The sequence below is a fragment of the Talpa europaea genome (assembly GCF_964194135.1).
Source record: "Talpa europaea genome assembly, chromosome: 4".
Lineage (NCBI taxonomy): Eukaryota > Metazoa > Chordata > Mammalia > Eulipotyphla > Talpidae > Talpa > Talpa europaea.
In genome coordinates this window covers 15,598,325-15,611,409 of record NC_140070.1, presented here as the reverse complement: position 1 = coordinate 15,611,409, position 13,085 = coordinate 15,598,325, and the positions used below count along the sequence as shown (strand labels likewise).

Genomic DNA, 13,085 nt, shown 5'->3' with positions numbered 1-13,085 from the left:
TTTCTTTAGCTCCCTCTGTATCTTCAATGTCACAGTAAATACTGATCATGACTTTCATATTTTTAACATACGAAAATTCAGACACATTTCTTTATACGAATTAGTAAATATTGATGAAATTGGAGCATAGAAACCTCAAGGTATTCATGAAATGGAAAGTGTTGAAAATCATTGTCATATTTTCCAGAAGAGACGCTCTTTTACTTAATCTACAATGTATTTTTCAAAAGGTCTATCCAATAAGGAAACAACTCAGCCAGAACATGTTCTTCTTGAAAACTAATGCCAATCATTGAAATGGCTCACAACACTTCCTGAATGCTTTTATTAAACTAGATTTATAGGAGCTCTAATTATCTGTCAACTAATGAAAAATTAGTCACTTAGAGATTAATTAATCAATATGTGCAAATCACACTGGAAATGATAAATGTTTTCACAAAGAGAAAGAATGAATCCTACTCAAAAGGATGCTCATTCATTATCTTCCTTTCAGGATTTTCCATATGACAGTTTCTCAACTTGTAAAGTCAGACTGCTGGGATGTAATTGCCATCAGTTTTCAGTAATCATCTATAGTCAACATATCTGCTCTATTAACTAAAATTTAATTTCTTAATTTCTTCCTTAAACATCTTTATTTTGCCCAACCCAAGCTCTTGTCCAAGCCCACACTCATCTATATCAATTACTCATACCATGCTGTGATTTTAGACTCTTTATACGACAGTTAGTTTGAGTCTGCCTTAGTTGTAAAGCTAAATCACAAATTACTTACTTTTTTTTTTTTAATTCACTAGACTGCATTAAGTACTTTGGGCAATTACTGTAAAGGAAAATAAACAGATTGGCACTATTTTAAGTTAAATGTCCCCAAACCTTAACTTAAAAAAAAAGATTTCAGATATGCAGAACTTCAGGAAATTCTTAAATATTTCTCACAAATCTTGAAAAGATAGTTGTTTACTTACCTACATAATTCGATTGAGATCACTAAGTAAATTTCAATGATCAAAAAAAATTCTCATATCTATCAACTGATCTTTGAATTTTTGCTATCTTAAAGTTATTTCTTTAACTTTCCTGCATTCATTTATAGATTCAGTGAGTATTTACTGGATGTCGACATTGTGTCACACATGATTCTAGACAAGAGGGAGCTGTGAATGAACAAAAGAACCAGTCTTTAAGAAGCTTACGTTTGGTGAGGCCTCCCTGGTGGTGCAAGGGATTAAGCACAGCACTGTGAAGCTATCCACAGCCTTTGCAGCACAAGTTCGATACCCGGCCTACCAGGGAGCTACCCACATGGCACAGCAGACCTCTCCAGCCTCTCCTGCTGCTCCCCTCAGCAGTGTATTTCAGTCTGCCTGTTCTGCACCCCACTCTGTCTCTGATGAATCCTCTCACACCCCGCCCCCGCACCTCTGGCCTGTACCCCAGTTCTTGTATGCATAAATAAATAAATAAAGCAGCTTACATTTGGGGAAGGTAGAGAGTAATGGACAATTAAAGATAAATCTAATAAATAGGAAATTATTTAGAATGTTATACGGTAGCAGATGATATGTTATAGTAGGGTAAAAGGATGTGAGTGATTCGGAGATTGTTGACCCGATAATCCTAAACAGGTCATTAGTTGGAAACATTGAAAGGGGACCTGTGTCTGTTTTCCAGGGAACCCGAGAGGAAGGATACACAGATCCTGCTATGGCAGCTCAGGATGCAATGGTAACTAGAACCAGCTTTCTCATTGACTCTGAATTACCTTTGTGAAGCTGGTCTGGGGTGGTTTTGATGCTACTTCCTGCCTGTGTGATGTTTCAGGTCCTATGGGAAGCCTGTCAGCAAAAGACAGGGGAACACAAGACCATGCTGCAGATGATCCTATGTAACAAGAGCTACCAACAGCTGTGGCTGGGTAATTACTCATTGGGTCTTCTGAGATGATAACATAATAAAAAGCAAGAATTTACCTGGGAGGTGGGGTGGGAAGGGGAGAAATGTTGCCTAGAAATAGAAGAAAGTCAATTATCATAAAGGTATTTACTTTGAATTATATTTATACAGACATACCTCAACTAATGGCATTACTCAGAAACAAAGTTTCTTTACAGCTTTATTTTTTTCAGTAACTGAATTATATAACCTTTAAATGGACCTTTTTAAAAAAGCTGTCCATGTTATTGATGGAGAATTTAAGTATCTTAGCTATTGTCAATGAAGTCTATTACATGTTGTCGTGAAGGACTATAGTTTCACCCTACTGTTATAGCCAAGGTCACTATTATAGCCATCACAGTTTATGCCATGCTGCTCTTTGGTTTCATGTTAGTTTCCATTTTATCTGACTTTCCTAAACCGTTATACATTTATATTTAAAAAATGAAATTTTTTGTTTGATTCACATATATAAAATGCACAACAGTTTGTTAAAGTTTTAAGAGGATGGCCTGCCACAACCCAACCTCCACTCTTAAGCTTTACTTACCTTCACTATGTAATCTAAACAATACTTGTCTTTTCACTTTAAAATATTTACAAAATCTTCATTCACTTATGTCACTTTGCCAAAGTTTTCCAGGAATTTCAAAGTATTTCTGGTCAAGACATTGTAGATGCCATAAATGAATGTTATGATGGATACTTTCAAGAGCTTCTAGTTGCAATTGGTAAGTAATAATTTACTTGTTGTATAGCACACCTTTTATTCTGCAGTAAATGTTGACTGACTCTAATTGAATTAAAGATGAATAAGTTCTTGATTGAGTCACTTTACCCTGAATTTAATTATTTAGAAGCAATGCTAATTCTAGAGGAAAGTACATCAACTACAGAAAAAATTCACCAAATTGGTAACTTGAAACTTTAATGAATTAATACGCTGTCCCCATGGTTGATTCAGCATTTATACTAGGATATATCGACTTCTCTGATATTTTTTCTCAGGTAATTGGGATCTCATCCTATTAAATTCATTTTATATCTATGGCTTCCATTCCCTTGTTCAAGAGCAATAAGTGCTATAATGTGACTTCCTTTTCTCCAGGAGGAGAAGTACTTTTGTCATCACCACTAATAGATTTGTCTTCAAAGGTAAATGTTAACATAAAAGAGAATTACCAAACTGTGTTTAACAGTGTCTCTGCAGGCTATTGTGAGAGAAGCACATGTCCTGCTTCTTCCAAATTAGGGAAAGGTATCGTTAAACAAGTATTTCAGGGACTACAAATGAAGAGTCATTGTGGAATATTCCCCTAGTAGAAACATGTCAAGCAATCATTTAAAAACTTGTTGGACTGGGCCTCCCCTGGAGGCGCAGCGCTTGAGAGCCACGCTGTGAAGCTGCCCACAGCCTCTGCAGCCCTGGTTCGATTCCCGGCTGCCAGCGAAAGTCCCACATGGCGGGACAGACCTCTCCTGCTGCACCTGCTGCTCCCCTCGGCACTGTATTTCGTCAGTCTGCCTGTTCTGTTCCCCGCTCTGGCTCTGGTGAATTCTCTCACCCTCCCGCACTTCTGACTGTACCCAGCACTTGTATAAATAAATAAATAAATCTTTTTAAAAAAGAAAAATACTTGTTGGACAAAGGAATATTATGATTTTCCACTCCTCAAATGGTATAGACATATCTACCATTACAGTTTATCTCATAAAAGATTTTTGATATAGGGTTCCGTGAAATCCCTAAAATACTAATATAATTGAATATCTGTATATTTTTCTGAGAAAAAGCTACCTGTATTTTGGCAAATTCTCAATATAGTTTAATAATCATGTTAATCAAAATCCTTCATTTTACAAACAAGATTCCAAAGTCTATCAGTTATTTAGTAACAAGGTTACACTAGGCTGCATAATATGTGAACCTCAAGATAGCTCTCTTTTCACTATACACTGCTCTTACAAACAAAGTAATGTACATGACAGAAGAAAATAATGGACATCAGAAATACCAGGAGGAAATAAAGAATATAATCCTTTAAAAATAATGAAATAAAAATTACCAAAAAATATTATCAGGAAATATTTTTTATGGTTCATTCACTCAATGAACAAACATGTATTGACGTTTCCTATTCTGGTCATTGATTTAGGTGCTACAGATGGAACAGTAAAACCAACAACAAAGCCCCTGTTTTTAAGGGACTTTCTACTGCTTCCTGGAGGAACTGATAAGTGCTTGTGAAGTTCAGAGTATTATAATAAAGATTTAAAATGAAGGCATAGTCTCACAATCTAAAATAATTATGTGAACTATAGAGAAAATGCTATTATGATGATTTTGTTTTGACTTGAAATTATAATTTTGCATTTATTATTCATTTGTTATTTACTTATTCATATAATCACGGTTGAATGTCTAGAATCATCAACTGACTTTCACCAAAGACAGTGGTTTACTAGACTCTAGGCTATTCTATGTCATAGTTTTAATTAGACTTCTAAGATGCTCCAAAACAGTTGTGGTCTACACAGTTTCTCCTTAAGAGACCTCAATTCTAGTCACAAGTCTACACGGGACTTAAAATAGCATTTGGAAAGATTAAAAAAGTGTACAGGAATATGTTACATTGGATCCTGTATTAACAAAATCTTTACTGATGATCATAAGCTGGATCTCTTTGAACCTCTATTTAATTTTCAGATAAAGAGGACACATTTTTCTTCAGTAGATGCTAAGAGTATTCCAACTGGTAGCAATAGACTGAATGCATATATGAATGAATCATTATATTGTAGCTTTATGTTTTTTCTATAGACTATGGTTTTACCAATTATTCTAATTGTTGAGGTTTTAATGTAATCTACAATGAAGCACTCCATATAGAACTCACAAAGAATCACTCTTCCAGAATTGAAACCGAAAAAAAAAAATTTTCTCATTCTTCTCCAAATTCTGACTGATATATTGTTACTTTCAACTTTCTTTATTCTGATTTTTTTCCTAGTTCTCTGTGTTCGAGATAAACCAGGTTTCTTTGCTTATAAACTACATAGTGCAATACATGTAAGTATGACTCATATATTTATTAAATGTCTCCAGAAATCAAATCTAATTTCTTAAAGGACTAATTTTGCTTCCATTATTTAAATATTGATTTCTATATTCGAACTTATATGCAAACATAGTCATTTCAAAGAAATATGAAGTTTTCAAAGAAAAATGTGTTATACACTAAAAATTAGAGCTATAAAATAAAGACAACACTGTTTTTTTTTTAATCAAATTGAAGTATGATTCCTTGGGACTTATATCTGCTTTAGAATCTATTAACATCTGAAGAAACTTTGGTAAATCCAAATGTTTTTGTATATTGTCAGACTCCTGTCTATCTCACACTTACTAGGCAGATATATAACATATGGTGTCAAGCAAAGAATGTCAAAACAACAAGCTCTCAGCCTGAAATTGCTACATTCCTGAAGTTTAAAAACACAAAATAATAGCAATGGCTATTTTTAAACAAAAAGTGTTATTTTAAAAAATACTTTAAAAGAGATAGCTAGAAAACAATAAACTCTAAAGTTATTTTTGTTATTAGATGAGAATATTTTTCATAGTTCAGTGGGATAGTCAATCACACATCCTTTGGTACATTTATTTTAAAGAAACAAATACTTAAATGCATGAACAATGTACACCTTATCTACAATGTGCATGAAATATAATTAAAAATGGAAAGATCTGATAATGATGATATATATGTCATAACCTTTTACATGTGTCATAACCTTGAAAACCCAAAGAAAATATTATAGAAATTTCAATAGCTCACTAATTTTAATAATGTTTTATCCTTAAAGTAGTTTTTACAGGCCAGTTTCTTCAGAGAAACAAGCATACTGAGATAACATGCTAATTGTCTAAAATGTATTATGTATCTTTCATAAAGAGTATTTTTTTATTTATGTATAAGAACTTAAACATTGTCAGAACACAGACAAAATATCACAGTCTTCTGTTAATCTTTATCTTATTTCCAAGTAGAAAAAGTCAATTTTGTTTAAAATACATATAATTATTCAAAGCTAAACCTTGTTGACTATGCGTATATGGCAATGCAAAAAGGAAGATATATGGGACTCACAAATGGTTAGAAGGTAAAGGGGAGGATAATATAATCAGTCCAATTTTTTATATATGAGGACCTCAAATGGAAAGATTGGCCAAAAGCTGTTTTACCTCCCCAAATCATAGAAAATACCATTTTGATCTCCAATATAGTCCAGGAAAAGCATATATAACTTAAATATGGAAACTTAATTAGACATTCATTTTAATCCCTTCAAATTATGGAAAGTTATTAAGTCTATATCTAAAACATTGATTAACAAAGAATAGGTTTATGCTTACTGGCCACCAGATGTCACCAATACCCCATGTGAAAAGATAATTTGAAATTGTAAAGCATATTCCTTCTGAAGCTTGTACACAGCAATTGATTTTTGTAAATTTCATATTTGAGCTTGAAATCCAAGAATATTTCATGTATGGGGAAGGCTTATTTTTACAGTTTTTAAAGAATAAAAATATAAAACAAAAATGCAATCACCGTTTTACTCAGTGATTTCAATGTTCATCTAACAAAGATTGGAATTACCACTCCCCACCCTCCATGGAAGACTCCACCTGGCAAGAGGATATGATCAGATTTCCACTTTATAACACAGTGCAAAGGAGATGGTGTGAAAGTTGACAAGGCTAGAAAAGGTGGCAGAATTGCTGCAAGTCTTAAGGTCAGCATCAAGTCTATGAGACTGAATATAGGCATTTAAGTGATACAGTAAAGAGAATGCTTCGTTGTGTACCTAGTAAAGAAAGTAGGCACAGAAGTGAATCTCAGAATCCAATTTGGGCATTCTGGGATGCTGGTGTTTGAGGGATACAGGAGCAAATTGTTACAGAATACGTATATTTTAGGCAGACTCACTTTAAAGTATATGTGGTTTTCTCATTTTTCCTGTATTTTATAATTTTCAGGACTTTGGTTTTCATAATAAAACAGTAATCAGGATACTAATTGCCAGAAGTGAAATAGATCTGATGAATATAAGAAAGCGATACAAAGAGAGATATGGAAAATCCCTATTTCATGATATCAAGGTAAGTCTCCTATAAGTGATTTATTTTGACCCACATTTTATCCTTTTTGATTGTGAAACAAAAACTTTAAATAATTTCATATCAGACTTAAAAATTTTTATAATCTAACATATATCTTTTTTAATTAATTCAATTTATAATAGCATCAGAATAAATAAAAGACATAGGAATAAATTTAACAAAAGAAGTATAAACCTTAAAATAGAATTTAAATTTGTCAAAAGACTCCCTCGATTTAACTCAGTTTCTGAAAACATTTACATTGAGTTGCCTAGCTTGAGGTTTAGTTATAAAATACATAAAATTCCATTAGTTTATGTACTCTGAATTTCTGAAGACACAAAATCCTAACAGATACCTTTTAAGTTAGTACAACAGTCAGCCTTTAGTGCATCAGCAAGTTCCAATGGAGGAAATCCCTTCATCAATGATAGAACTCATTCTTCTTTGACACTCTTTAAGTAAAAATTTTTGAGGTAATTATAGAAAATATTCATCCCCTGGCTGTAGAATTGTGCCTCATGAGTTAAATTCTGAATTATTATCAGAGTAAGGAGAAATGCATTTTATGGGTACTATTGGGAAGAGATTTCTCAAATCAGTTCAGCAGCCCTTTCTTAGCATCAGACAAGGTGGGCCAGCTAGTCAAATCACAAAAGAGATAAATTGGAGAGTTTAATACTGAGAATGATATAAAATTCTACCTATTCCTCTCCCTTTAGCACTTGAAAGGCAAAGACGCAATTATTCAGAAGTAAAAAAAAACAATTTTTTTCATTCTAATACTTTTAAACTTTACTCTGGATTTTTGATAAAACCGAGTAAAGAAATATCAGACTATAAAGGTTCATTGATATAATTTTAAAGACCCAGAGGAAAATTAAAATACTGAACCCTTTTTCAAAAAATTGTAAAGAATTTCATGATGGCAACAGCAGAGCATGAAATCAAACACAAAGACCTGAGAATACATCTTACCTTGTATTTTGCATACAGCTAAGTGCTATTACTTGTTCACATTGTTTTCCATTGAAATTTTCAATTTTATAAAAGTGTGGTAAACTTAATATATTATATACACATGTTCACACACCTCAAATTTATATAGTGTTATGATGTGATGTTACTACTGAAAGAATGATTTCTAGTTTATTGAAAGAGGGATCCAGAAGCAATTCAACAACCCAAGGATCAAGAGGACACAAAGACCAGAAGATCTGACAGACTCCTGCATACTCAAAGTAGCTTCACATGAAAGAATTGAAAGAATATTACCCATTCAGATTTGATAAATCTCTCCTTATATCTGTCTTCAAAGCTGTAAATTTTCAGTGATGATAAACACTGCTCATTGGAAAATGCATATCATAACTTGTTTTCTAAATAAGTAGTCTAATAGATATACTGCACTCAATCACAGCCACTTCAAAATCTCCTAGTATTTACATATAATTAATGAACACTACTATGTGAATTAAAGCAGTGAATTATAATTATATAACTTTGTGTAACAGAACATTAATATGATAGTTCATTGTTAACAAATACATTTTATAATTCCATTTATTACTATATTTATTTTGAAAAACTTTTTAACCATGGAAGACCATGAAAATTAAAGAAAATTGCTCTAATTCTAATTAGAATTCTAATTCTAATTCTCTAGCACAGATAACCAGTAATAAAATTTGCTGTAGTTGTTTTCTGTCCATTAAAATATATCTAAAAATTAATATGTTTACTACTTAAAGGAATATTTTTATTAAATCATGGTTGTATAAATTATAAAAAGTGCATAAACTGCCCCACCTATTTAGATATTATACTTTACCTTTTCACTATTACATATATTATGATATACATTTTTAGCATAAATCTGTGTGCTTATCAATAATTGATCATTATTAGAATATATTTCTTGAAGTAGAATTGCTACATTGAGTATAAAAACTGAAATCTTTTAAGGCAAATGTCAACTTGCATCTAGGTAATATGCTGATTTATAGCAATGTTATAAGGACACCTCTTTCTAAAGTTGAGAAGAAAATTTAATTCTACTGCAGATTATTCTTATAAATATACAGTAGGATACAATCAGCTTTATATAAAACCCAATCTAATGACTATAACCATAGTATTATTTTTCAATAACTTCCAGTGGGAACAGTTCTCAAGACATATTAAATCTTTAGATGAAAAAAGTAAATAATTTTGGAAAAGCTAATGACACATCGGTCTGTCAAACTGTAGTTCAGATGAAATTGTTTCTTTTTTTAGAAACACTATGACATTTTATTTCAAATACATTGTATTTTTTCTTTTCAGAATTTTGCTTCAGGACATTATGAGAAAGCTCTGCTTGCCATCTGTGCTGGGGATGCTGATGACTACTAAACTAAAAGAAAGAGTTAGGGGACTGTGCAGTCTGCTTTATAGACATGTCAAAATATAGATTTTGTGATAAATTCGCATTCTTAGTTGCATTGGAGCAAAACTATAGAATCATGATTTTTCTCTTATCTTTAAAATTATTCTAAGCCAAAGAAAAAAATCTATAAATAAATGTATGACTGGATTTTCATTTATTATTTAATCAGAAATTCATTAAATTGTATATAAGAGAATAACAAAAAATGTTTTTGGAATGTATTTTATTTAAATGTGAACCACTGATTTCCTCTAAAAGAGTCTGCTTACAGCTACAGGTGTTCTTAGCATGCTTTGGAAGACCAAGGAAAGCACACCTTGAGTCCATCCCTCCTAGAGGTATTTTAAATTGTACAAATGCAATAAAACTAAAGTGGATATCTAAAGCTGTCTCTGAAATAAAGATGCAAAACAGCAAAATCCAGTCAGATATATGCCTGTCAGACTTTGATATATAGGCGACTTGTATAGAAAAATAGGGTGTGTGTGTGTGTGTGTGTCCATACACACATTCAACAACTGCACTATTAAAGGCAACTTATCTCTAGCTAGTTTGTGTGTGCATGTCAGTGCCTAACTAACCACCTGCCCATACAATGACAGAAAAGTAATTTCTCATTGTTAATATCTTCACTCCTTATCATCAACATCAAGTCTTTTGGAAGTTATTACATCCTTTGTGTCATCAGTAGAGCCTGGTCCTATATGTGTCTCAAGATGCAATTAATTAAGTACTCACTGAGGTCTGATTTGGGAGAAAATCCACATCGATGCCCAAATTTAACCAAGAATTAAAGCAGAGAAAGTGTTCATTGAGTCCACAACAGAAGGCTCCCAAAACAAACAAGTGGAAACACAAAAACTGACATCATAGGAAGGCAGTGGTTAGTAAAGGCAGGCAAGGAAAATGAAAACACATATGCAAAAAATCTAGAAGAACTAGTGAAGTTGATAGACGTTCTTTATACCACACGAAATAATTTTCAATAACCTGCAACTCAGACCTTTTATCTGCTTCTAAGGGTCTCAGGAGAAATGAAAAGGTAATCAGAACTGAATGAATGATACAAGATTTTTATTGCTTTTATTGTGATTAGGCCCAACATGAAATATTCAAGAATAATTAAATTTTTCAAATTACTTTCTAGAATCCAACCAACTGCTATGATCCTTATCAATGTGCAATGGAATATTATATTAAATTAGGTTTAATTTTTATCTTTTAAAAATTCACCAAATCAAAACTTGCAATTGAGACATTTACAAAAGTTATTATACCAGCTAAAATTCTTACAATTAAAATGTTACTATTCTTGTTGAGAATTTAGATATTTAAATAAAACTTTCCACACGAGGACATACATCTATAAGTTGTTCAATAAATAGTGAAATATATGCTTCAGCTAATTAATACATTTTATTTCTTTGGCACAGCATGAAAATCAATTCAAAAATAAATCTTAACTTAGATCAGGAGAGGCTACTGCAATAAGTGGAGAGGTCTGTTGCTATAGGAAAAAGAGGGCCTAATAATAGAACTAATACAATAGAAAGAACAATATAACTATGTCCTCAGAAGTTCCTTATCAACTTTTCCCTCTTTCTACACACTGAGAGGCACAAAATAATCAAAACAAAAAATAGGCACGGCAAAAACACATAATAGTTGAGGCCCACAAAAAGGGAGGTGCATTTCTTGACCAGCTCAGTTTTTGAGGCGCACAATACCGGGGGACTGTTTAACTTTGTCAATATTTTTTTTTTTTTCACCAAGTTGTTTCCTGAATTTTTCAATTAGTTGTTGAAATGCCAGCACAACATTGTTGTCTTCTTTTCTATCTAATTCTTCTAGGGAAACCCTGTAAAAGAATAAATGCCTAAATTAATGTTGTTATTTATGCATGAGGTGCTGTTGCTTCAAACACAAGAAATAATTACTACACCTGATGGACCGAAGAACAATTGTAAAGTCTTTGACTGAGTTGAAGGCCTCTCCCATATGTAAACTGTGTGGGGTGGGGGAGGGAAACAAAATAACATTTAAGAAAATAATTAATTACCACTGTATTTCTGACCTTACCAGAGACAAAATAAACAAGATATGAAGATTACAAAGGAGTGTTCATGCCACTATTTTACAATTGTCAATTTAGTCCTAAACTAGTAAAAAGGCTAATCATTTGACTAAAAAAATATGACTTTAATGTTCTTTTATAGCAGCACATTATTGCATGTTATTATTACCCCAGTTATTCAATGCAAAAATAAAGAAAAAAAAGAAAAAGAAACAGAGAACAGATTGGCACTGCTAGAGAATGGGAGAAGAAAGGAATAGGAGTTACTGTTTAATGGGTATAGACTTTCCCTTTAGGTTAATGAAAATATTTAGCAGCTAGAGGTGATGGCTGCACACTATGAGTGCAGCAAATGTCACTGAATTGTTTACATTAAAATGGTTACTTTCATGTTATGTGAACATCTCAGTGATAATTAAAAAGCATATAAAATAGTTCCAAATAAATTATATCCTAGTAACTCATCTTAAACTATTGCTTCTTAATATTACTCTCACAAATCATAATGCCACATCATAACAAACATTCATTATACAAACACACATATATTAAAATATATATCAAAACAGAAAAATCCATACCGATTACCCCCAGTCAGTTCAAAGAGGGAACCACATCTGTAGAAGGCCAATAAGTATGCGTTCAATGGACATTTTCTTCCAGTACTATCATATTTATTCAAGCAAAACAAAGGAATGTTTCTTACATTCATATTAATTGTTCGTAACATAACCTGAGGATACGCAGAGATATTAGATCGTTAGCATTTTTCTATTGATATGCACCCTAATCTATTGTAAAATTTGATCATAATGCCGTATTACATCTACATCTAGCTACTCAAAAAAAATAACCCAATATGTTAGGGAAGTATAGTCAAATATTCAAAAAATACATTTAAGTTCTTCTGTCTTTGGGCCTCCCTGGTGGTGCAAAGGGTTAAGTCTCAGCACTGTGAAGCTATCCACAGGCACTGCAGCACCAGTAGATTCGTGGCCAGGAAGCTGACCCACATGACGCAGCTGACCTCTCCTCTCTCACCCACTGCACCCCTCAGCAGTGGATTTCAGTCAATCTGCCTGTTCTGTTCCCCACTCTGTCTCTGGCGAACCCTTTCACCCCCTGGACCTCTGGCCTATACCCCAGTTCTTATATGCATAAATAAATCTAAAAAAAGTTCTGTCTTTAATATAAATCACAAAAAAAAAATCAGTTAAAAAAATCAAACTAAACACATTAAAACTATTTTTGAAATCACAGAAATATTTCTAATTAACTCAACTGTCTGAATTGTCACTTTTATGACCCTCAAACTATAATTTTGTAAAACCATTTTTTTCTGAAAAACTATTTTTGAGTTTACAGACATATGTCAACAGCTATACATAATGTAATAGTGCTTGCTCTTTCCATTTCCATAAACATCTTTTTTTCTATTAAACTGCCTTTAGGAATACAATGATCTGATTTTGGCA

The 13,085-nt window shown here is 32.5% G+C and overlaps 2 protein-coding genes across 2 annotated transcripts in view; one reads left to right on the top strand and one right to left on the bottom strand.

Moving 5' to 3' along the window:
- Positions 1-9,502, top strand: part of ANXA10 (annexin A10) — a gene marked incomplete at both ends in the record, with an annotated part of 37,551 nt that extends 28,049 nt beyond the window's left edge. The window contains 6 exons of the mRNA XM_084232152.1: positions 1,678-1,731; positions 1,828-1,921; positions 2,577-2,672; positions 4,953-5,011; positions 6,986-7,108; positions 9,434-9,502. Of these exons, the coding sequence (XP_084088278.1) occupies positions 1,678-1,731; positions 1,828-1,921; positions 2,577-2,672; positions 4,953-5,011; positions 6,986-7,108; positions 9,434-9,502 (495 nt within the window). The remainder of the gene's footprint in view (positions 1-1,677; positions 1,732-1,827; positions 1,922-2,576; positions 2,673-4,952; positions 5,012-6,985; positions 7,109-9,433) is intronic.
- Positions 9,503-11,240: 1,738 nt separating this feature from the next.
- The window catches only part of LOC311169906 (putative ATP-dependent RNA helicase DDX60), a gene marked incomplete at both ends in the record, with an annotated part of 74,773 nt that continues 72,928 nt past the window's right edge, over positions 11,241-13,085 (bottom strand). Inside the window, 2 exons of the mRNA XM_084232151.1 lie at positions 11,241-11,394; positions 12,192-12,343. Of these exons, the coding sequence (XP_084088277.1) occupies positions 11,241-11,394; positions 12,192-12,343 (306 nt within the window). The remainder of the gene's footprint in view (positions 11,395-12,191; positions 12,344-13,085) is intronic.